Here is a 23600-nt window from a genome sequence, read left to right as displayed (position 1 = left end):
AAAACAACGAGTAATTGAATAAGCATCGACAGCTCCGAAACGAATTACGCAGCGGTTCATCAATCACGAGCGCGACGAAGCGGCTCGCCTCCACTGCACAAGCAGCCTTCGCCTTGGAACTCGTCCGAAAACTCCGTCCTCCGTTCTCCTCGCGTATACTGGCATCGATGTGTTTCAGAGTCTGCGCGTGTATGCGTGTCCGTATAGGAAACTGGACTCCCTCGTTGCGTGCGCGGTGTGCCGTGTGCGCCTCCACTCTTGGCTCGCGTCGCGTATACCTACGCAACACACCTACACAGACTCGCGGGAGTGGCTACACAAGCTCGTGAGCGTAGCTCGCCGCTCGCGCAGAGTGCACGACGATGGTGGTGGCGCTGCTGCCGCGGCAGAGCACGACAGTCAGTGTGTCGTAAACGCGCTGCTCTGCTCCAGTAGTGTCGTTTCTCCGTGCCGTGCGCGCAGCAGCTCACTCTTTCCTCGCTGTTGTGTCTTGCACACTGCGCTGCATACTGCACAGTACTCGCTAGCCGTGCATCAGCGAGACCGACTCGCTGTCAGTATACCTGATCGAGTCGAGTTACGAGTGCAGTCTCTCGCGCGGAAAGAGAGCGAGAAGAGAAATAAACAAATAGGAGAGATACGTCGTCGACGCGGGGGAGGCGGTGCAGCGCGATGCGCTAGGGGAAGAGCCAGTGTGTCGTGTGTTGTTGCCGAGCGCCACCGCGCGTCCTGCAGTGCGAGTATATCTATTCCCAAGAGAGTGCGAATATAGCCTCCAGGACAGAGAGGAAGAGAAATAGCCGAGAGAATATAGCTTGCAGAGAGTAGAAGAAGAAAAAGAGCAAGAATGTCGCGGTTCGCGGCTCTGCTCCTGCTGCTGTTGGCCGCCGTAGCGCGGGCCAACGTCACGCCGAGCTCCTCCGAACATGCAGGTGAGTCAGGAGAGAGAGAGAGAGAGAGACCGACCCGACCGCCAGGCATCGGGCTTCTTTATCCTCTCTCGCCTCCCATACACACACATACGCGCGCGCACATACTCGCACACTGGACACACAACTCGTTCTCTCGCTGCCCTTTTTCTCTCTCTCTCTCTCTCTCTCTCTCTCCGTCTCTTGCGCGTGTATACCTTTCTCTCGCTGAGGGCCCTCTCGCGAATGGAGGATACGGCTGCAGAGAAAGAGCGAGAGAGAGAGAGAGAGAGACGTTATCTCGACGGCGGCCCCGTTTCGTGTGTATATGTACCTGTGTGTGCGTCCGTCTCTGTCCCTCCCGCGCGCGCTCACGAGAGCGAGCGAGCGAGAGAGTAGAGTCCGATCGCGAACGTCTGGCGCGATCGATTTTTCCGCTTTAAGTCGCGCGCGCGGCTCTACACGACACGACGAGAGAGACGGAGAGAAGAAGGAAGCGCTCCGATGGCTGGCTCTCCTTTGATCGTCGATGCTCACTCACGCACACACACACACACATTATTTTTTTTATTCTCTCCCTGTGTACTCCTCACCTGTTTCTCGCGGCTGCGTGATGTGCCACTATACGTTTCTCCGTTTTCTCTCGCTTCCTCCTCCGCGTCGTTCGATTTTTCAGAGTCTCGCACGCGACGTCGTACGTATACACCTACACACGAGTCTCCTATTTATAAAGCGCTTTTATTTTTCCCATTGATTTTTCGTCGCGAGAGTCGCGCGCGTGCTGGCCCCACTTTCTACGTCGCCTCTCTCTCTCTCTCTCTCTCTCTCTCTCTCTCTCTCTCTCTCTCTCGCTCGGCTCTATACTGTATCCTATATCTTACAGCTTATACAGTGTGCCGAAAAGCGCTAATCGCTCGGTAAATAAAGGAGCGATCGATTCGCGCCGCGTATAGCACGAGAAAGAGCGTCTTCGTACGCTGTGTACTCTGTCGCACCTCCGATTCTCTTCCAAAAGAGCGCGTAGACGATCGGAGATAAAAATAATAATCCCGACGACGACGTTGGAGAGAGAAAGAGCTTCGCGTCCCGGCGGAGCTTTCGCGGCGCTGATGATGCTTCCGGATTCGACGCAACACGTCCGATTGAATTTTTCGCGCCCTCGCGATCGCTATGTACGATGCGGGCAAAAACATAACAAACACAAAATCAGGCGCTTTTCGTCCTTTTTTTTGGCTCAAGGATCCCTCTCCCGCGGCGCGCGAGCGCTTTCACTCCTTACTCGGCGGTATGCACATCTTTCTCTCGTTTCTTTTTACTCTCTCTCTCTCTCTCTCTCTCTCTCTGTCTTTCAGAGCGCGGTGTATAATACAACTTCCCCGAAGGTTTTTCGAGAGAAAAACGGGCGGTCCGGAATTTCATCCGAAGGTCGAAACCCGACTCGGTATGCAGGTGCGGGACGAGATTTTTCGCCGGCGGCAGCAGCTGCGCATAGAGGGTTACATATACAGCCGTATAAATCTACCTGCGCTCGTGCATGTGTGTGTGTTATACGCGTATACGCACGTGTCTGCAGGCTCTGCGGGATTTTGTTGAAATCGCAGTCTCTCTGCGGTCTACCTGCGGTACGCTATAGCCTATACCTCTGGGGCCTCTCTCTCTCTCTCTCTCTCTCTCTCTCTCGTCCCTTTTCGATTCAGCGCATACTGTACGCTCGTGTTCTTTCTCTCCTTTTCGTTTCTCGGGGTCCCTTTTTTTCCTCTCTCGGCTCCTTCCGCCCGCAGAAAAGAATTATGCCCGAGTTGTATACACAGTCACGTGCAACGCGCTGCAGCGGCACACAATGTACAGCGTCTAGCCGTTTATCGCACACCTGTTCACTGTATACACTATAAGCAAAGTGCAGTTGAGCCTCTCTCTCTCTCTCTCTCTCTCTTTCTCTCCGTATTATCCTGTTCATTTGGCTGCCGCTTTTTTTTCTCTCTCTCTCTTTCTCTCTCCGCTTTTATATACAGTATACACACACGCGTATAGGAGACAGAGCCGCGCGGCTAATCCGAATGCTAATGAGTTTAGCGTTATATTTATGCACTGCGCGCACACTCTTTCTCGCATTACACACGGCGAAGCGTTTTTTTATTTATCGAGATTGCCTCTCGCGCGCAGTGCAGCGGGCGACGGAATTTATACGCGACGTCTGTGTATGTGTGTGTGTGTGTAACTCGCTCTATATGCGCGTGGACTGCATTTTTCCGCTACAGCGAAGAGAGAGCGGCGAGTCGCACACGCGAGAGTTTAATGGAATTGACGTAGCGGATGATTGACCGCGCTGTATGTGCCGCGAGTCGGACACATACACACACTGTACACGAGTGCGATTTTTCTTCCCGTGGCGAGCTGCACTGGCTGCTTTTTTCGGATTGTATGCTACCTCTGAATTACTGCGTAATTCTGGAAAAGATGTAGCGTGTATAATTCTCAGGAATAATTAAATTCGACGCTTCGAGCGCATCTCTCTCTCTCTCTCGAATTCGCGTCGCACATGCGCGCGCGTTTAATCGGGGGATAAGATCAATCGTGATCGAGAGGCTCATTTTCGGCGAATATACACACCCGACACGCTCCACATAATATACCGGGCTATACAGTTATCTCTCTCTCTCTCGATAGAGAGAGAGAGAGAGAGAGAGAGAGAGAGAGAGAGAGAGAGAGAGAGGCTGCTGCTGCAGCGTTATTTGTCCCGGCGGGCGTTATATATAACGCGCTGCACACGCATCGACTTTCTCTTTATTACTCGCCGCATTGTAAATAATGATAAAAGAGTCGCGCGCGCGCGCAATTGAATAACTCGAATTATTTTTCGATATATCGCGAGAACGTGTACTGGTATATCTAGATATCAAGGGACTAATTAAGAAAGTTGCGTCCGGCTTATACTTGTATGCGATTTCCTCTGTAAACACACGCATCAGGCAATTTCGATCATCTCCTTCATCCGCGCAAAAAACTTCTCTCTCTCTCTCTCTCTCTCTAAATACAATTAAAGCGTTCGAATAATGAATGACAGGCGCGCAAAGTACATCACAACTCGCGGCGAACTTCCCTCCAAACTTTTTCCCGTCGCCGTTGCCGCACTCCAAGTATTAAAAGGCTCTTCTCTTCTCTTCGCCTCTTTTATCTCCCGAGTATTTGCCATATTTTATCGGCGGCCCGCTCGCTCGCGCGCTCGAGAGAGGTAAAATCTTTCGGCGGAATACGCGCGAGTATAACCCTTTTAAAGCGCAGCTGCAGACAAGAAGAAGAAGAAGATGAGGAGAAGAGAGTATTCGGCCTCGCCGCAGAGCGAGCCTTGGAAATTGGAGCAAAGTAGACAGCAGCGACTAGTCGCGTCTCTCGGCAATAAACTCCTCGTGCATATTACACGCCGTGTGCGGAGGAATCTCACTCCTCTCTCTCTCTCTCTCTTACTCTCTTACAAAATGCAAATTCCCAGCGCCCTTACACACGTCCCTCCGTGACCCACACGACAGCTCTCTATCGATTACCGATGATTTCCATTATGTGACGCGCGAGTAGTGAGAGAGCAGCCTATGCGCAGAGGGAATAATAAAAGCCGCCTACATCCATCTCTCTCTTTCTCTCTCTCTCTCTCTCTGTCTCCGGTAAACAGAGCAAAGTTGTCGAGATTTAGATTTCATTCGGAGCGCGCGTACGACTCTTGTTTAATATACACACAGCGCACTGCACACATCTCCCCCCCCCCCCCCCCCCGCGTATATACTCCTTTATGAAGGAGTCGCGAGCGTCGAGAGAGCATATTGTGTTCCGCGCTCGCGCAGCCTAATTTCGCGGGAGAGATGCGCGCATTGAAATATACTCTACCTCCGCGGGAAACAACGGGCCGTATCGCCGTCGTTCTCTCCTTATATATTTCCTATACAAAGCGCGCCTATGTGTAATTCATAATGAAAATTGAAAATACTGCTCTGTTGCAGCTCTTTGGTAATTAAAATTCGACTTGCTTGTTTTTCGCTCGACTGCGCGGCGCAGCAGGCAGCAAAGTGTTCGCGCAGCACAGAGACTCGCCGATCCAGATTTACGTTTTAATTTATTCGTGCAGTACGGAGTGAGAGGAGCTTTGCGCGCGAGCATGGTAGTATACACCTGCAGCATTATACATTAAACAGCATTAGTGCGGATGGCTTTTTTTCTCTCTCTCTCTCTCGTCCTTTCGGAAGAGCTTCGCGGAGCTTGATTATACTCAGCGAGCGAGAGAGCAAAAACGGAAAAAAAATTTTATACCCAGCAATTTTGAGACCCTCTGATTGCGTTAAAGACTCTACCAAAGCAATATCGCGCCGCTTGCGTTGTACAAGCTTCGTCTTCGAGTGTAGCTTTCTGGGAAGGTCCGCTAGTCGAGCCCCGGAATGTGTAGTATTAATCGACGATCGATACACGCACGGGATGACCCGTAGCTTTTTTTCGCTCTCACACGTACACACACGTACGCACACACACACACACGCACATTAAACGGATGAAAAAGCTATTAGCGCTAGATTGAACGCCATACAATTCCACTCCCGTCGAATCCTGCCCTGTCACCTTCCATTGTGTGTATGGATTTTCCAACGGGCTTCGCGTTACTCTTTCAAACGATTCTACACGCGTTCGGTTATGATGCTGTGTGTGCACACAAAAGTATTAATTACAGAGATAACCGTTTGGAGCTTTTTCCGTGTTCGCTTATACAGATCTTGTCTTCTCCGAAGCATACAAGGGCTAAAATCGAGCAAAACTCTCTCTTTCTCTCTCACTCAGTTGCCCGAGTTATTTCAGCAGATATGCGGAACAAACGGAAAACGCGTTGCATATAACGTAACGTATACACGCCAAGAGCTGAGAGAGAGAGAGAGAGAGAGAGGTTTATGGCGCGGGATTTGCGCTTTGTTTTCTTGACGGGGAAATATGCGCGCAAAGCCGATGTTTTTCGCGAAAACACAACACCCGCGTACTATTCCGCCGCGGAGTTTCAATCTGAATTTATATATGTTCGTATGATATTCCGAAGTGTACATGTGCAGACATACAGTGTGTGTGTGTGTCTGTATGAGATAGAGAGAGAGAGAGAGAGAGAGAAAGGCAGCGTTCGTAAATTTTAAATTATAAAGCACGAGAGCTTGACGAGTCTACCTGTGCGTGTGAATATAGGTGTATAATCGAAATATAGCGAGTGTATGGAAGGAAATCAATAATATACGCGTGTGTATGCACGATGGCGCGTAATTTTACCCGAGAGTCGCGTTTTCGTAAAAACCGTCAGCGCTGTACGTTATATCGAGGATCGTTAATTTCGATCCGGCTTTGATCGTTCAACACAATAACCCACATATTATAGAAACCAACGTTCACAATACGCTGCAACATAATAACGAGATGATTAATACGAAAATTTCGATCTTTTCAGGCCCGCGGCTGGACCTGGACAGCCTGGAGAGCGGCTACCACGGCCTGGTCAAGGAGAACGAGACGCTGGTCGAGGTGACGCCTCAGATCCGCGCCCTGGGCGCCAAGATCTGCTCGTTCCGCATCGCCAACAAGCATCACGGCGACGCGCCCTTCGAGATCGTTCTCAAGGAGAACGGCCTGGCCGAGCTGAGAGCTCTCCGGGTGCTCAACTGCGAGAAGAGAAGAAACTACAAGTTCGACATTGCCGCCGTCGCCTGCAACGGCGCGCAGTCCGATAAGTGAGTTTTTCCTCGCTTTTTCTCGCTCTCTATATTACTACTACTACTACTACTACTACTACTACTACTACTAATACAGCTGCAGCGAGAAAACCGAGGCGAGCGAGCTTAGTTTTCCAATTGGAAATCGTCACGCCGTAGCTAGAGAGAGAGAGAGATGATTGTGGAAATTATGATTCTCTCGCTGAATCATAAGCGAGGGCGAAAATTCATTCCGATGGAAGGATAATATGGAGAGAGAGAGAGAGAGCGAACGAGGGATATTGAATTCTGTTTGCGCTACGTGTACGTGCAGCGCGCTCGCGCTCGGCTCTTTCCGAGAGCGGTTTATTTTCCGCGGAGAATGTATAAAAGTGCGATTAAACCTCGGAGAGAGAGAGAGAGAGAGAGAGAGAGAGCGTATAGGGCGTTGCTACGAGAAATGTTTATCCCGCTATAGCTTTTGTCAAGTTTTCCCAGAGCGCTTCGAGCTTTATACTATTCGGCGGGCTGTATGCACGAGGAGCCGTCTCTTAGTACAAATACCGTGTGTTGATTTCCGAGTTTAATTTATATATCTCGCGTCCAAGGAAGGTGTTTGCTCTTTCTCGACTGCAGCAGCAGCTTCTCGTTGTTTGTCTCCGCTTTGCGCCTCTATCGTATCTCCGGCGCGTTTATACTTTCATTTCCGATCATATTTAAAAGACTTTTGCGCCCGCGAGCCAGTCAATTATTCCCTCTCGCGCCGAATGCAGATGTCCGGTAAACAATCGCGTTTACGCGCGCTCTGACTTGAAAAGCTCTCGCGTCAAAGGGACTAAGCCAGTTTTTAAGGCCAGAGATTTTTACCACCGCGAGCTCGGTCGCGCCGCGTATACGCCCGGATTTCAAAGTAGCTTCCAGAAGAGAGTCTTCAGGCACTCTAGGGGAGATTAAAAAATCGTCTATTCTCCAGCGCGGCGAATCCCCTTAACATCAGAAAGCTCTTCCCGAAAACTGCCTCAATCAACGCCGAAATCCCCGGCGCGCAGGGGCACGCGACGCGCATACCAATCGTCGACCTGACCTCCCTCTCTCTCTCTCTCTCGAAAAGAATAAAAGGAATTCCCTACTCTTTCTCTCCTAGTTAGTCCGCGCGATCGAAGACGCGATGCAGTCGTGTGTACGTAACCTACTCGCGGCGCATCATTTCGGCACTGCGTCGACCGCGAATGCGACACGATGTAGATGATTTTCCGGCAGGCTAGACACTACAGCGCCGCGTATACTGGTACTCAGTAGACTAGGAGGCAATAAACGTAGGAATTGGACCAAATTTTCGGTTCGAAGAATTTACAGAGCGTAAAGTTACGGAATGGAGAGAGGGGAGTCCTACCCGTACCTGTTTTCTCTCTCTCTCTCTCTCTAGTCTCTCGTGAGAGATTGTTCTTTAGGAAGCTTTGACACCTGATGAATATGCCTCTCTGCAGCAGCAGCAGCAGCAGCGCAGCCCGTAGAGTTAGACTTCCGTAAATATTAGTCCGGAATTGCGTCTGTTGCAGGTACATGGAGTCTAATTGTACAATTCGGCGCTTTGTTACCGTTTAATCCTCGAGCGGGAAATTATTAGTTTTGTTGCCGCCGAATATACACCTGCCGCCGTCGGCAATCCACTTACGCATATTGAATTATTCTCCACGCACACATAATCGCTTCTAAAATGTACTTAGATTAATGAATTTACTGGCTCACACACGATTCTCTTCTCTTTAACGCGCTCGATTAACTCGTGTAAAATATGCTCGACGACGACGACACTCGAAATTTCGCGCAGAGACTGACCGTTTTGTACTGCTCATGAATAAACAACGCGTGTGTAGTGTGTATATATATATATATATATATATTGGTGGGAGAGGATGAATTTCGCTAATAAAATTTTAATGCGACGATCGACATTATGCGCGAAAATCCGGCCGGATATGAAAACGCCGTCTGTTATATTTTTTCGGCCCGGCGATCTATGTATACGTGTGTGTGTGTGCACGCCGGCCGTAAAGGCGGGGCAATAAATAAAGATGAGCGGCGCGAGCGTCTGCATAAATTGAGCTTTGTCTCTCGTATATATATGCGACTCACACACACACACACTCTCTCTCTCTCTCTCTCTCTCTCTCTCTCCCTGCGCTACAGGGTTAATACAATCTTTTTTGTTTTACGATTTATATTATATACACAGTGCGTTGTATCATCCCAAAGCGATCGATATCTGCTGACGCTAAATCTCGCGTCGTCGTCACTCGTGTGTGTTTTCCAAGCGGCGATAAATCATCGCGTCGATATATTTCGTAATGACTTTTTCTGCAGCGCAAACGTTTTTCCTCTCTCGGATAATACAGGCGATATTAGGGCCGTTATTAGCCACTTCATCTCTCATAAGACGAGAGCTGCATCGGGGAGCGACGCAAATAGTATGAAATTAGCGACTCGACCGAGAGATGCTCAATTACGCCGAGGTGGAGTAGAGTATCGACGTGAATCGCCGCGGTCGAGAATTAAAATCGACGCCGTCGTTGCGCTTCCATATTAGGCCGTGCTTTTTTGCCTCTCGACTCTCTCAACCGGCCGCGCGCGCACAATCGATGTGTATACAGGACTCTCTTATTCGCTCCGTTCAATTATACCGCCTCGCGGAGAAATGAGAGAGAGAGAGAGAGAGAGAGAGAGAGAGATGCAGTTGTGTAAACGTCGGATAATTTGCGTTTAACGCTACGGTTATTTCCTTCGAATCTCCCGGGATAATCGATCGATTAAGCGTGTGCACGCGCTGCGCTATGTACAGGCGAGAGTTTGTTTGTTAACGCTGAATTTAACGGATGGAAAAAAGTTGCCGGTGTAAAGTTGCTAACGAAGCTGCAGAGGGAAAAATGTTTATAGATATATATATATACATATAGTTAAGGGTGTATAGGGGTGGGGGGGGGGGGGGGACGTTTAATTCAACTCTTAAAAACTTTAGCGGCAAGCATTTTTCAGCGAAGAAGTAGAGCGGCGCAGTAGTTCGGAATACGGAATATAAAGAGATTAAAATCCTAACTAAGGCAGTCTCGCGCGCTATTGCCGGGAACACGATTAACCGTGTTTCAGCGCTGCACGCACACACCTTTCTCTCGCTCCGATTTAATCTCTCCCTTTTTCTCGAACACGCGCGCCATGCCGTATGATAATAATTCCGCATAATGGCTCTCGAGGATTTGAGAAGAGAAGAAAGGACGAGAAAAGCCTGTCTCTCTTTCTTTCACACACACGTATAACACAATGTATATAAACGGCTCTGCTTCTCTGCTTTCAGCGCAACGGTGCACATCACCGTGGTGGACGTTAACGAGTACGCGCCGCAGTTCCTGCAGCCGGCGTACGTGAGCACCGTCGACGAGGGACGACTCTACGAGGAGATCGTGCGCGTCGAGGCATCGGACCGCGACTGCACACCCAAGTACGGGGACGTCTGCAAGTACGAGATACTCACCGCCGATCAGCCCTTTGTCATCGATAACGAGGGAGCGATCAGGAATACCGAGCCCTTGGATTATGAGAAGTCCCACAACTACATTCTCAGCGTCGTCGCTTACGACTGCGGCATGAAACAGTCGGCGCCCGCTATGGTCACCATCAAGGTATAGACGAAAATTCGAAACGTTGTGTACTCTTTCCCTCCGCGGGATTAGTCCTGCGCACCGATACATATTGTACGCGATGTATAGAGAGAATTTAGATATATCCGGCGACGTGTGTGCGAGTGTGCGGTTTATATAGAAGATTATGTGCACGTATCAGAGGGCCTGAATAGAATTCACCATTGTAGCCTCGTACGCGTGGGATTAATAGTATTTGATTTCGGTATTCCAGTCTGAATGGCATACTACATTTCTCGTGATAAACGAGCTCGCGTCCTTCCTCCGACGATCGACGAAATTAAATACCATTATGTGTACTCTCTCACTCCGATTAAACTTGGCTCCGCGCGGCACACGGGGAAATTCCTCATTCTCCCGCAGCTTTCGCGATAAGATAGCAAGCTTGTCCTAGATTATTTTCTTTTTTCTGTGCAGCCGCTCCGCGCGACGTGTGTATACCCACAGAGATATATACATCGGAGATAGCCCCATCGGCAATACACAGGTTCTCCCGACGTGAATCATGTTTGGTGAATCGTGGTTTTGTTTGCCGAGAGTGCGAGACAGGTTACGTCGCGTTATTACGACGTTCACCCCACCCCCCCTCTCTCTCTTTCTTACGATTGAAAATATATATGTCGAGAAAACTTCGAGAAAAACGAGTTTCGCAATAAATCTTCGACGCTCGCGCGACTGCGGCAATTAACAAATTGACAGTTCGGAATGAAAATAGATTAATCATAATCCCGACACTGCTCTCTTCGCCGCGCGCGCGCGAGAGAGAGAGAGAGAGAGAAGGGTTGTATGAAACGTCCGCGCGACAACGACTACTATTTTCGCGCTCGATCGATGGAATTTATAAATACACCTCGTCGCGAATTATTCCTGCGGCCGGCAAAATATTAATCAAAATCCGTCGATCCTTCGATTCCCCTCGTATTCATAGCCGCAGGAGAGCACACACATCAAGAGGGGGGGGGGGGGAAAGCAGCGAGTTATATCATCGATTCGCGCTCTCGGGCTTCGTAATGAATCATCTCGAAACTCCGATCGATGACACTCCATGACCATCAGCGGCATCCACTCTCTTGCACAATTATTCAAGCGGTGCGCAGCGGCCCTCTCTCTCTCTCTCTGAAACACACGTCCGCACCTGTAAATTTCGCTTCAGCGACGATGCGGCAGTCGAATAAATCTGTCCATACGCGCGAGAGAGAGAAAGAGAGTGCGGCAAGAAAAATAAAGTAACAGAGAGAGAGAGAGAGAGTTGCAGGGATGTAATGGGGAAAAAACAACAACAACAACAGCGTTATACGAACCCGTGGCGTCAAACGCAACCCGCAACCTTGTCAACTTAATTAACTCGGCGGAGTGTGCGCGCGCGACGAGTTCACGCGAAGCTCGACTCTCGCGCAACATTAAATTAAAAATGTATCGCGCGCGCGCGCAGCCCTTCAAAAAACTTCCGCCTGTGTGTGTACTCCTCGGCTCTTTTGTATGTAATTAATTACTCAAAACGTATAACTGTAGGGGCTGAACACTGAGTCACGAGTATCGGGTTTTCGTGTGCGTATGTACATCAGGGGCAGGGCTAAATGCGACGCAACCGCACACTCTGTCTAGGGCGGGGGGGGGGGGTGAACACTGGTTATACGTAAACGCACACAGATATGGCCGCGATTCATCACGTGAGTCATGAAGCTCGAAAAATTTCGCCGCGGTGCACACGAGGCAGTAAAAAAACGTTGGCTTTAGAGGAAGAAAGCGCGCGGAATTTTGCTTTTTCAATTAAATCCTGGCCTGAAAGAGAGAGAGAGAGAGCGCGAGGGGACACGGAAAAAGAGTTTGATCGATAAGCGCGCATTTTCATGCGCGCGCTCTCTGTAAAAGCACAGTGGGAGCGCTGAACTCTCTCTCTCTCTCTCGTATAATATGTTTTTTCAAACTCTCCTTCGCGCATAACCCCGACGATATTTTCTTTGAGGGAAAAGTTTTTTTCTCCTTTTCCCTCGTCGTGCTAGCTGAGCGGGATATACGTGCGGAGATAATAAAAAAATAGTAATAACGAAATAACGCGCGTGTCTGCGGGCAGAAAGAGTTCGGATCTGAAATATTCAATACAAAAGCCGAACAAAGAATGCGCATACCTGAATCGATACAAACGCGGCAGGGGTGCGAGAGAGAGAGAGAGAGAGAAAGATCGTTAAAAATTAACGGGCGGACGTGGCCGAAATTCTTATACACACGCCGCTGCACACGCAGCAGCTCTCGGGCCTTTTGTGAATAAAGCATCGCTCGTATGCGCAAACGCGCGCGTGATTCATGAATTTTCATTGAATTACAATCGGATTGAAAAGTTTTTTACCCGATGGAAGAAATATAAAAAAGAAAGAGAGAGAGAGGGGGGGGGGGGAGCTGAGAGAGAGAGAGAGAGAAGGAAAATCGCGCACGAGCAAACGACAGAGATAAGACAAGCGAACGACACACTTTCGGCTTATCTCTGTTAGATTCCCTCCTCGAAAATCGATTTTCCAATAAAAGCCCTCGCCAAACTTTGAGTTATTAGAGCACGTCTCTCTCGCACGGGGATACACATTATACCGTGCGCCAGGATCGATCGATCGCGAGGAGAAGCCGATACTCCAACACGCACACGTCACATCGTCGCTACGCTGTATATAATACTAAAACTTGCTCTGACTCTTTCCTTTCTTTTTTCTCTCCACCTTTTGTACAAAAAAGGTCAACAGGGTCTGCTCGCCGGGCTGGCGCGGAGTACCCGAACGAGTGGATTACGCCGCGGGCGTCGAGGCCCAGCCGCTGCTGCCCTCGGCTCGACTCGAGCTTTGCGACGCTCCCTGCGCTCTGAGGAACCTCCGGGCGACGCTCAGCTTGGCTACGGATCACATCGGCAAAGGCTGCGACAGGGACACCTACACCGTTCGCAGTCAGAGGAAGTTGTGCGGAGCCTCGAAGGACAGCGTCGATCTGCTGCCTACTCCTGGACCCGCCACGCCGTGGACCGCTGGCCTGTCCAGGGACGAGGGACGCGAGGCTGACGAGATCTTCGAGTTCGATGGAGCCAACTCCGCCGCGATCGTGCCCGAGGATGTCCTCGAGCACTCGCTCGCTCAGAAGTTCAGCATTGGAGTGTGGGTGAAGCACAGGCCAAGGCCCAGGCAGGATCCCCACGTCAAGGAGCACATCCTCTGCGCTGCTGACGATCACAGTCAGTATTGTTTTTCCAACTCTGCGTTCGCAATTATTTGTCGATGCTTTTATCGTTAACTGCCTTGTTTATTCCGGCCAAATTGAAGCGCGGCGTGTCATGCCTGCGTGAATCATTTTGTTTCAATTAATCTTGTTTATTTTAGAAACGCCCGCGAGCACACTCGAGGCTGGAGGGTGAAATTTTCCGTCGGATTACACTCGTTGATTGCTCGATTAGGGTGATACAACTGCGCTATGATATCGAGTTTGTAAGGAGATGAACGACGAGCGATAATGAACGAACAATATACATGTAGATATTCGCTCGCGTTGAATAAATTCTCCCCTCGCGATACAATGCAGGATTGTTCGTATAGCAAGTTTTCGGGCATTATAATGTATAGCCGCTCGAGAGCGCGCAGGCGGGGATCTCGTTATTAGTTTAATAACTCGGAAAAATAAAAGTAATGGAATAGATGAATTACCGTAATAACGCCGCTGCGCCGCCGGGAAAATCATTAAATGCAAATTTTCCGCCTACGCGGATAGAGCGAGAGAGGGGACTTTGTACGCCGGCAGCAGCCGCCGCCGCGCACGAGTAGAACACTCGACTACAGGAGCACAACATTTCGTAACAATTTGAGTGTTTCAAAATTGTTTCGGCCGAGTTTCGAATTACAGCGTTGTGTGCAGCAGCGCCGCCGCGCAGTTCTGGGCTTGACATCTATATTACGGACGAAAAACCTGCGCGCGCGCGCGCGCGACCCCAGCCAAAGAGTAGCTTGTAATCTCTTAATCTGAAGAGAGATAGAGAGAGAGAGAGAGAGAGAGACAGATTCATGCAGAAACGACTGCTCGGGATTTAATATTATGCCTCGCGAGAGCTATATAGCGAGTCAACGGATTATCACCGAATTGAACAGCTATTAGGAATTCCATTATAGCTACTGTACTCTCGAGTCTGCTGCTGCAGTTTCGCGTGCTGTTATTCCCCCTATATACACGGGCCATTTTGTTCATTAGGTCATGGAACTGGAAATGGAATGATTGGACGACGACTATGACGATCAGCGCGAGTATAATATAGGGGGACGACGATTTTTCCGCGGCTATACTTTAACAGTACGATCCCTTTAAAATGACGGAAATACTTTTGTATGTGACGCCGGTATACGCGAGCAGTGGCTATTTTTAGCGCCCTTTCGAGAGCTGCACATTTTTATACATGCTCTCTCGCGAGCTCTCTGATGACTGTTGTTTTTTTTTGTTTTCATACGAAAATTTAATTATTTGCGAGAGGACGTCGTTGTACACGTATAGCATATAGCCGAGATTATTAATCCGAGCAACGTGCAAACTTTGTTACACACCGCGCACGCGAAATGGCTCGTTGTGTGTATTTACACAGTATAGGCGTTGATCAAAAGTATGATGAAAAAAAATCCGACTCTGCGCGCGTGTCGTAATTCGCTATCGGATTTCAAAAGTTCGAAGGGCGATTTTTTTTTTTTTTTTTTGATTTCACAGCAGCTCGGGTTCAAACGCCGGCAGACAGTACTTAAAGTGCTTAGCGTGTAGTTTGCTGATTACTCGTGATAGGACGAAAAAATAATTATACACGTTTTTAATGACGACGACGACGACGACGAAGACGACGACTCTCTCTTGGGACGACTCAGCCGCGGCCGCCGCCGAGCTTAATGAGATCTAGGTCTGCGCGAGCGCGGAAGAAAGAGCGAACACTTTTTTTTCATCTTCCGCGAGAGAACACTCCGGCTTATGCGTGTATATATATATATATATATATATATATATATATATGTGTGTGTGTGCACACGCGAGTGTAACACCTCGATGTCTGCGTGTATGTAGCTATTGTCGAGCGCGAGCGCCCTGGGCGAGATGTATGCGAGCGCATATCCAAAGCGACGCGCGTGACCCACATTTTTATATATGCGACACCTTCGAGTACATGGAATAAACGTTTCTCTTCTTTTAAATCCACAGAGATGAACCGCCACCACTACGCCCTCTTCATCCGCAACTGCAGGCTGATCCTGCTTTTGCGGCGCGACTTTAGCGAGGGCGACCCGGATATGTTCCGCCCGGCTGAATGGCGCTGGAAGCTCACCCAGGTCTGCGACGACAGGTGGCATCACTACGCCGTCCAGGTGAACTTCCCACGCGTGAGTCTCTTCGTCGACGGCGAGGAGTGGCACGCCGACAAGATGAACCCCGAGATCATCGACGACTGGCCTCTCCACCCGGCCAAGGGCATCAACACCACCCTCGTCGTCGGCGCCTGCTGGCAGGGCTCGGACAACAAGACCAAGCACCACTTCCGGGGTTACCTCGCCGGGCTCTCCGTCCTCGTGGGTCGCAACGAGAAGCCCGACGTGCTGACCTGTCTGAGACACTGTCAGGAGGGCATCCACGTGCCGTCGATGGACCTGCTCCAGCCCGGCACCGAGCTGCTCACCAACTCCGATCTGACAGAGCTGAGGATCGACGGCGACAACAAGACCAACGTGGAGACTCTGCTGAGACGCATCGGTTACACCAACTCCAGGAGATTCCCGACCCCGGGCAGGCGCAACTTCAGACTCGACACGACCATCATCTGCGAGGGCCGAGAAGACAGGCCACTCAACGTGCCCTCCATCCAGTCATACGTGTTCGTGCTTCCACCCCCGCGTCCGGGCATCACCGTCAACGGTAGGTCACACTACTCTTCCGCGCGGCTTATTCTTGCGGAGTCTTATTCGACTTTTCTATATACTAGAGAAACGTGCGCGAGTGGTAAAATTTTATCAGACGACGAATAACGGAAATTTACGGCGAGGAGGTTCGGACGAGCCGGAGGCTAATGCAGCAAGTTTCGCAAAAAAAAAACAGGAATAAAGTTTTCCGACGATTGTCCGGGGGTTGATAAAGGAAACGCTCAAACTTTTAAAATAACCGTCGACATTGAAGTTTGTCAGAGCGCTCGCTCGCTTGCGCGGCCGCGCAATAAACGTCCAACTTCCCGACTGTTTCGTTTGAGAATCAATCACTCCCGGGCGAAAATCGCCCCGAAAAGCGGAAGCTCACGTATACGTAAACTCCTCAAAGTCAAGGGATATTAAAGCCCAGGAATGTTTTAATTCCTTCCCGTGTGCGCTGCTCTCGGGAAAATACGATAACACTCCGTTTAATATCCAGCCTTCGTCCTTCTCTCTCCCGCTCTGACAGCGGTAATCCTCTCGCCCCCCTCCTGCCATAAAAACTTTCGGCATTGTCTTCCCCGCCTCTATATTCTCCGTCCGAAAGCCAATACGCTTCGCGGGACGGGCCGTATATTCACGCGCTCTCTCTCTCTCTCTCTCGCCCTCCTCGATACAAATCATAAAGTAATCCCCTCTTGATTTTTCTCTCATTTTCTTTATACGCTTCTGTCTGTCTTATGTTTCTATGCAGGTACGGGCTACGTAGCGCGTGAGTACGCCGACTTCCGGCTGGGCGTCCGCGTCTTCCCCGACGCCAAGGTCACCGCCGGCACAGCAGCTCGCCTGGACGCCTGTGCCGTCAGCGTTTACCCCAGCTTGAATCCTGACCACGAGAGCCTGAGCTTGCCCGGAGATACTCTGCGTCGCTTCCACTCGATCAGCGCCAGGGTCGACCGGGACGGCGTCGTTCTGTCCGGCGCTGACACGCCGCACAACTACCAGCAGATCATCAGATTCATCACCTACATGAACCGCAAGCCCGCCTACTATCTCGACCGCGTGTTCAAGCTCACCTGCTCGGAATTGAGGTACGTCATTTGCAGGATTCGGTTTGCGCGCATTCGACAGAGGGAGAGCAGGGGCTGATTTATTTATCGCTATACGCTTTCAATCAAGCATTGGATTTTTAGCGGTTCGAATAAAATAAATCCGTTTGCGCGCTCGAAACTGCGCTATGATGTTTTATAGCTTTCAATCAGAGATCGAATCTCCAATCAAAGCAGTTTTCCGCGCCATTCGCCGCTCGAAATGCGCGCGGATGTTAATTAACGTTTGAACCCGTTGCTTCCAGCGGCCGATTCGCCAGTAACGAGTACATCCAGACGCTGGCGGTGATCCACCCGAAGGAGAAGACCACGTCGCCGGTGCCGCACTCGACCCACACGGCCAACGACATCCCTATGGCGAGGATCGTCGAGCCTCAGCCAGGTCACGCACTCCTCTCGCCCCACCATGCCGAGCTTAACGAAGAGTACGCGACGACGCAATTGCGCGAGGGCAGTCACAACGCCAGCGGCAGCCACGCCGTCACCATCGTCGCCGCCTGCTGTATCGGCTTCCTCTTGCTCATGGTTGTTGTCGGGGCCGCCCGAATGCGAGGTACCACGCTGATTTGTTTGTTTACTTTTCCGATGGAGCTTACAGCCCGCTTAAACCGATTGACGCGCGCGCGCGCCTGCTATACCTGCAGCTGTAATCGCTTTTACGGCGCTCATCCGATTAAGCGGTTAATGGGGGGATTAATATTAGCGCAGCGCGACTATTGGCAGCGTGCCTGCGCGCGCGCGCGCCTCGATGCAAATGAAAAATGAAAATTTGTGAGCGAAGCGCAAATGCGCCAGCCGCGCGACTGAATGTAGGTCACTCGTATTGAAACTGAACGTCATTGTGTTACAAACTACAATCGCTGAGCCAGTTTTTCCTCGGCTTTCGAAACTATCGATTCGGGCTTTTAATAGATACACACGTGTGTGTGCCTTATACTTTTAATAATCGTGCTCAGGCGCGAGGATTATTGTTTGGTTGGGCGCGAGATTACGGTCTATTTTTAATTTCGCAACCCTCTCGATACCGCATAGCTCTGCGCGCGCTGCAACGACTGAATCGTACATCCGGCATTTAATAATTTTGACCCCGATGTTATTGCATGGCAATTGAAGCGCCAAGTGCTAATCGATATGAAGTGCCGATAGTTCAACGCAACGATATTGAATTTCCAGGTGCCAACGAGCGGCGACGAACGGCCGGACAGGAACTGGCCGCCGAGACTGAGATGGCCTGGGACGATTCGGCTCTCGCTATAACTGTCAACCCCATGGACAGGCTAACCGAGCAGGAGGCCGCCCAGAACCGCCGGGACGAGGATCTCGATGACTCAGCCAGCTCCGACTCTGAGGAGGGTAGCTACAGGGATGACGAGCTCGACTCGTCCGACTGCGAGAACGACTGCGACCTCGGCACCGGACGCGGACGCTGCCCAAGCCCCGACCTCGAGTGGGATCACACGCCCAACGTTTAAAGATCCGACTAAGCTGAGAGCCACGCTAATTACATTACCGAATAAGGTGCGTATCAAATTTTAGCGATATGGTTATTATTGCTCTCTGTTAATCGTTTCCGGGGAAAAACGATCGCGTTGACTTTACGAGTAAGGGGTGACTCACTTTTCACGGCTTGAAATAACGTCTCGTCGCAGCGTCACGCGTAAAGCCCACGCATTGCTTTTTTTCACAAATATAGCTTTGAGAGTTCTCAGCATAGAAGCTCGAAAAAATGTACTCACTGAAAAACTTTTCAATTCTATCCAGGCATCATGGAGCTTCGCAATGCAAATTCATCTACTGTAAGATCAAGAAAAAGAAAACAACGTTTGAGGGTGAAGTAGCTTCAGCGGCAGCCTTGTCTCGAATTAATCAAGGGCTCGAAAAAAGGCAAAGTTTGCAAAAATCGGCAAGTTTTGAATTTGGCTCCAGAGACTTCATATCCTCCCTATATAGGACACCTTCAAAATGCTCGGTCTGTAGAGTCGTAGGTGAACTGTGTTCTTGCAGGTAGGTGGAAGTGTCATATTATATCCGTCCCCTTAGATTGAGTTTCTAGTACCAGACATCGGCGAATCGACGGTGTGCTGCTTGAAAAAAAAGAGCGAGAGATTAGAAAGAGAGAAAGAAAAAATGGAGAAAAAGAAGAGAAAAAAAGGACGATTTAAATCTGTAAGAGTGCGGGACGCTTTATCTAATAGTTGAAAAAAAAACACTTTCTACATACGGTACATTGTTAACAACAGCGGTTGTCGAGGTATGCGGATGTATTATTCTTCGAAACTATTTTCACACACAAATACACGAGCACACACATTCAGTAAAGAGAAGAAAAATGGATAAAAAAGAAAACATATTTAGACGCTTTCGAGAGGACCTATATGATATTTCTGGAAATCCCGAAGGCGAGTACGAAATTTTTCAATGTTGGAATATGCTTGCAAAGCTTAAAAAGATGGACTGCAGTTGAGTAGATTGAGACTAGATATTTAATAAGAAATATTAACAAAAAAAAAAAGACAAAATAAAACTATATCAATCATTTCGTTCATTACACGTTTGTATAAGAATTCGAGTATTGTTGGTAACGTATCAAAGACTTTTAAATGCACAAATCGACTTTTACAAATGATACCAAAAACATGCGAGTTTCACTACAGTCTGCCTTATGTTAAACGCTTGACTAATGCAAATATAGTAGAAGATAACAGAGTTTCATTTTACGCTTTTATTATATCAACTTTTTCCAGAATGCTCAGCACACACACGTATAAATATATATAAGCATTGAGCGGAAAGAGAAAAATATCGCTACTGGTACTAATGGTATCTGAAAACATTATTCGAAACATTTACTCATCATTATCGATTGTAGACTCCAAGTAATAATAATGAAACAAATTCTCAAATAACGTATGTATACAGAATAAGCCGATCGAGCACTACGTTTTGCATTTCTCTATACCTCCGGGAACCCCTCTACGGATTCCCGGCGGGAAAAATACCAACGTTTGTACTACTATGATCTCGTAGCTTTTTTTGATCGACGAAAAGGATGGGTCATCGGTACGAAACTCTGATTCGCCACGAAGAATTCTACAAGTAGGAAAGGACACTCTTTCTCGGAAGTTGTTTTTTTGCTTCCAAAAAATTTCGCGGAGATTTGAAAATATAATCTCTTGCACTTATATATATATACGGCATCCCGCTTGCAATAACATTAATCTTGCTTCTTCCTGACATCTTCCAATTCTTTTCAAAGCTTGGGTCAGAAGAGCGAATCTTCGCGTTGTTCGACTATTTTATTTCTTTTCTTTCGTTTTTTAGAGGATAATGTTATAATTTTTTATTGTAAATCGGAATGCGGCCATATTGTATGTATTTTTGGTATAATTGTATAAGAGGGAATGAGAAAAAAAAACCTTTACCATATCGTAACGAAGTATATGTGGTGGGCTACGATTGCGTTTATATTATACAGGCGCATGTGTCAATTACTTTGCATGCGATAGACTCTCTTCTCTCTGCGGCGATATTGGCTGATAAAAAAAAAACGATCGTGAGGTCGATGATATACATATATACATATATGCGCGCGGAGAGAGAAAAATAAAAGCGAGGCGCGGGAATCTCCGTTCTCGCGCCATAGGCTCTATCTGCGAGAGTGCAGTGCAATCTTCTTTCGTTTTTTGTAGGCCTGGAACTGTGTAATTCGTTTTTGTACGTTGCTGTATGTCAAAACCGATGTGTTTCTCTCTCCTTGGTCCTAGTTGACGATTGAACTTTTGATAATTGTCATGTAGGGATTTCTAAAGGCTCTTCAATCTTTGTGGAAATAAAAAAAATATTAAGGATAAACGTAAATTTAACGCGTTAGTGACATCACGCACGTGTGTACAATGATTGTAACAGAAACCCCCACCTCGCGACGTGGGCCGTAAAGAACAAAAATAAATAATAAATAATGAAAAAAGGTAAAAAATAAAGTATAAAAAACTGTGTATTATCAGGCAGTATTTGATATACATATATACATATATATTGTGACATTTCATTCGGAAATTTGTATTTAAGTATTCGAGACCACACAAGCTCGCGCGGCCTCGAGAGGGAACTGCGCGCTTAGCTTCCTGATTGACGCCGTATAACACGATGCACAGACATAAGAGAACGCCGGAGCGAGAATTTTGGAGCAAAATTCTCGCGCGTATCGGCGGTACTACTTTGTGCGAAGTGCAGAGGAAAATGATAACAATAATCTCGAGCAAATACTTATATACGCGAAGAACAAAAATTATGAATTTTACTAAATATAAAACGATCAACCGCACTACAACACCGCAGTTTCTATTAATGATATATATCCAATTAAATGAAATGAGATGAATACAAATACTGCCGAGTCCTAATTCACGTGAATGTATGTATTTTTAGGGAAGTTATATCGATCAAATACCTAGAACTGAATATTTGAGTATGACGAATATATATATGTATTCATATAGGGACTATATGACAATTTATTTTTCCAACGTGCATATCATATCATTTTTATAAAAGAAATTGGTGCGACTAACGACGCTGACGAGAGAAGGTAACACAAAAAAAAACGCGCGCGCGCGACTTTTTGCGAAAGGAGAAAGGCTAAAATCACTATAGTTAAAAGAAATAAAGTATAAAAATAAAGAATATGATCAGCCGCATTCGCTGCTGCGAGTATCCTCCCTCCCCCACCCGTATGTGTAAAATTAAGATCGATTTAAGCGCCGCGTCGTGCGCTGACATCAGCGCACCGTGGCTATGCCATAATAATAATAACAGGAAAAAAAAAGAATACGAGAACCTAGCGTTTCTTCGTCATATCCTCGTATAATGAATTCTCGTTTGCTATACGTATACTCTGTCTATCGATATCCCCTTTCACCTCTGATGATTTTCTACTCGTTATTCGTTTCTTTCGTAGACGACGGCTTTTCCTCGTTTCCATATCCCTCGCATCGCTATAATATGACGGAGCTGGCTTTTCGAACTTTCTCTCTTCCATATGCGAATTTCCTCGTTATACTCGTTTCTATAATTTATTCCTATATATGCTCCTCGCCGGTTAACACAAAGCGCTATTAATACATGTGTAGGTAGCTTCATGAGTCAGTTCTTCGCGTGATTGAGCATGAGATGAGTGCAGCGTTGTTTCGCTTCGCTTCACTGGCATGTGCGACTCGTTCATCTCTCCTCTTCTCCGTAAGTTTAGTCATTCGCTCTCGGGAGAGTATAGAGCCCGTTCAGCAGCGCAGCCTCGACTGAGACGTGTTTTTCTTATCGGTTCTTTCTTTTTTTTTTTTTACGTAAATATATAGCTCTAATTTGAAAAAGTTCTTTCATTAATTTCGACGAGCTTATTCGCACACACGAACACAACGTGTACTTGCCTCCAATTTACACACACGAGATCCTCTTCTATGTTAATCTGCGTCCGCTTATTATTTATAGGGGGTAATAATCGTCGCACGTAGTCTTTTCAATTGGTGTATGTGTATAGCGCAAAAAATAAAAATTTAAATCCCCATCCCACACTGCAGTGTCCATCCTCTTTTGTACGACGATTTATTTTCGACTCGTATATACACACTCGTTTTCCTTCGACTCGAGACAAACAGAGAAACTTTACATACAATTGTACTTAACTACTAATTAACAAAGCGAGATCCTACAAGAGAACAAAGCAACATATATATAAATATGAATATATATTATATATACAAACATTTATTGAACAGAAACAAAAAAGAGAATAAAGAATTGTAGGGGGTGGATGAAAGAGAGAGAGAGAGAGAGAGAGAGAGAGAGAGAGAGAGAGAGAGAGAGAGAGAGAGAGAGAGAGAAAAACACTTACATTGCGAGAGAAATATGACGAGGCACTCGAAAAAAGCCAAATTAGAGCTCGCGCTCGGCCCATTACCACGTGCACGGTAGCGTGAGACGACGAGCCCATTAAAGGCCTCGGCTTTGCGAGGAAAAAGACCGGAATGCATTTTTGAACGTCGTGCCCGATCCTTCCTCTTTTTTTTTCAAAAAAAAAAAAAAAAAGCAGAAGAAAAGAAAAGAGAAAAAGGAAGAGTCGCAGAAAGGCACGAGTTATCCTAGTTTCGCTTTTTTCGCTGGAGTCTCATGTATATTACGAGGGTTATATAAGCGTGCTATAATAGCGGAATCGGAAGAGAGATTCGACGCGCGGATCGAGAGACGGAGAGAAAGAAAAAATTTATGTTAGCGCGTGAATCGCAAAGACGATCGATTT

At 47.9% G+C, this 23600-nt stretch overlaps 1 protein-coding gene across 1 annotated transcript; it reads left to right on the top strand.

Annotated features, from left to right (window-relative positions):
- Positions 1–354: 354 nt before the first annotated feature.
- Positions 355–23371, top strand: LOC100118623 (calsyntenin-1). The gene is made up of 9 exons (XM_016983378.3): positions 355–932; positions 6373–6652; positions 9963–10287; positions 13030–13516; positions 15505–16212; positions 16954–17290; positions 17554–17861; positions 18482–18826; positions 19070–23371. Exons 1-8 carry the CDS (start codon positions 848–850, stop codon positions 18778–18780), a joined length of 2829 nt encoding a protein of 942 aa, XP_016838867.1. The 5' UTR covers positions 355–847; the 3' UTR covers positions 18781–18826; positions 19070–23371.
- The last annotated feature ends 229 nt before the right edge of the window (positions 23372–23600 follow it).

Source organism: Nasonia vitripennis, chromosome 3 (genome assembly GCF_009193385.2).
Source record: "Nasonia vitripennis strain AsymCx chromosome 3, Nvit_psr_1.1, whole genome shotgun sequence".
Taxonomy (NCBI): domain Eukaryota; kingdom Metazoa; phylum Arthropoda; class Insecta; order Hymenoptera; family Pteromalidae; genus Nasonia; species Nasonia vitripennis.
Note: the sequence above shows the minus strand (reverse complement) of the source record. Positions and strands in the feature narration are given on the sequence as shown.

Bases quoted from the DNA above. Each gene is read 5' to 3' on its own strand.
- LOC100118623 (XM_016983378.3), top strand. From the start codon at position 848: ATGTCGCGGTTCGCGGCTCTGCTCCTGCTGCTGTTGGCCGCCGTAGCG. The intron at 933-6,372 runs GTGAGTCAGGAG...CGATCTTTTCAG, and splicing joins GAGCTCCTCCGAACATGCAG to GCCCGCGGCTGGACCTGGAC. The intron at 17,862-18,481 runs GTACCACGCTGA...TTGAATTTCCAG, and splicing joins CGGGGCCGCCCGAATGCGAG to GTGCCAACGAGCGGCGACGA.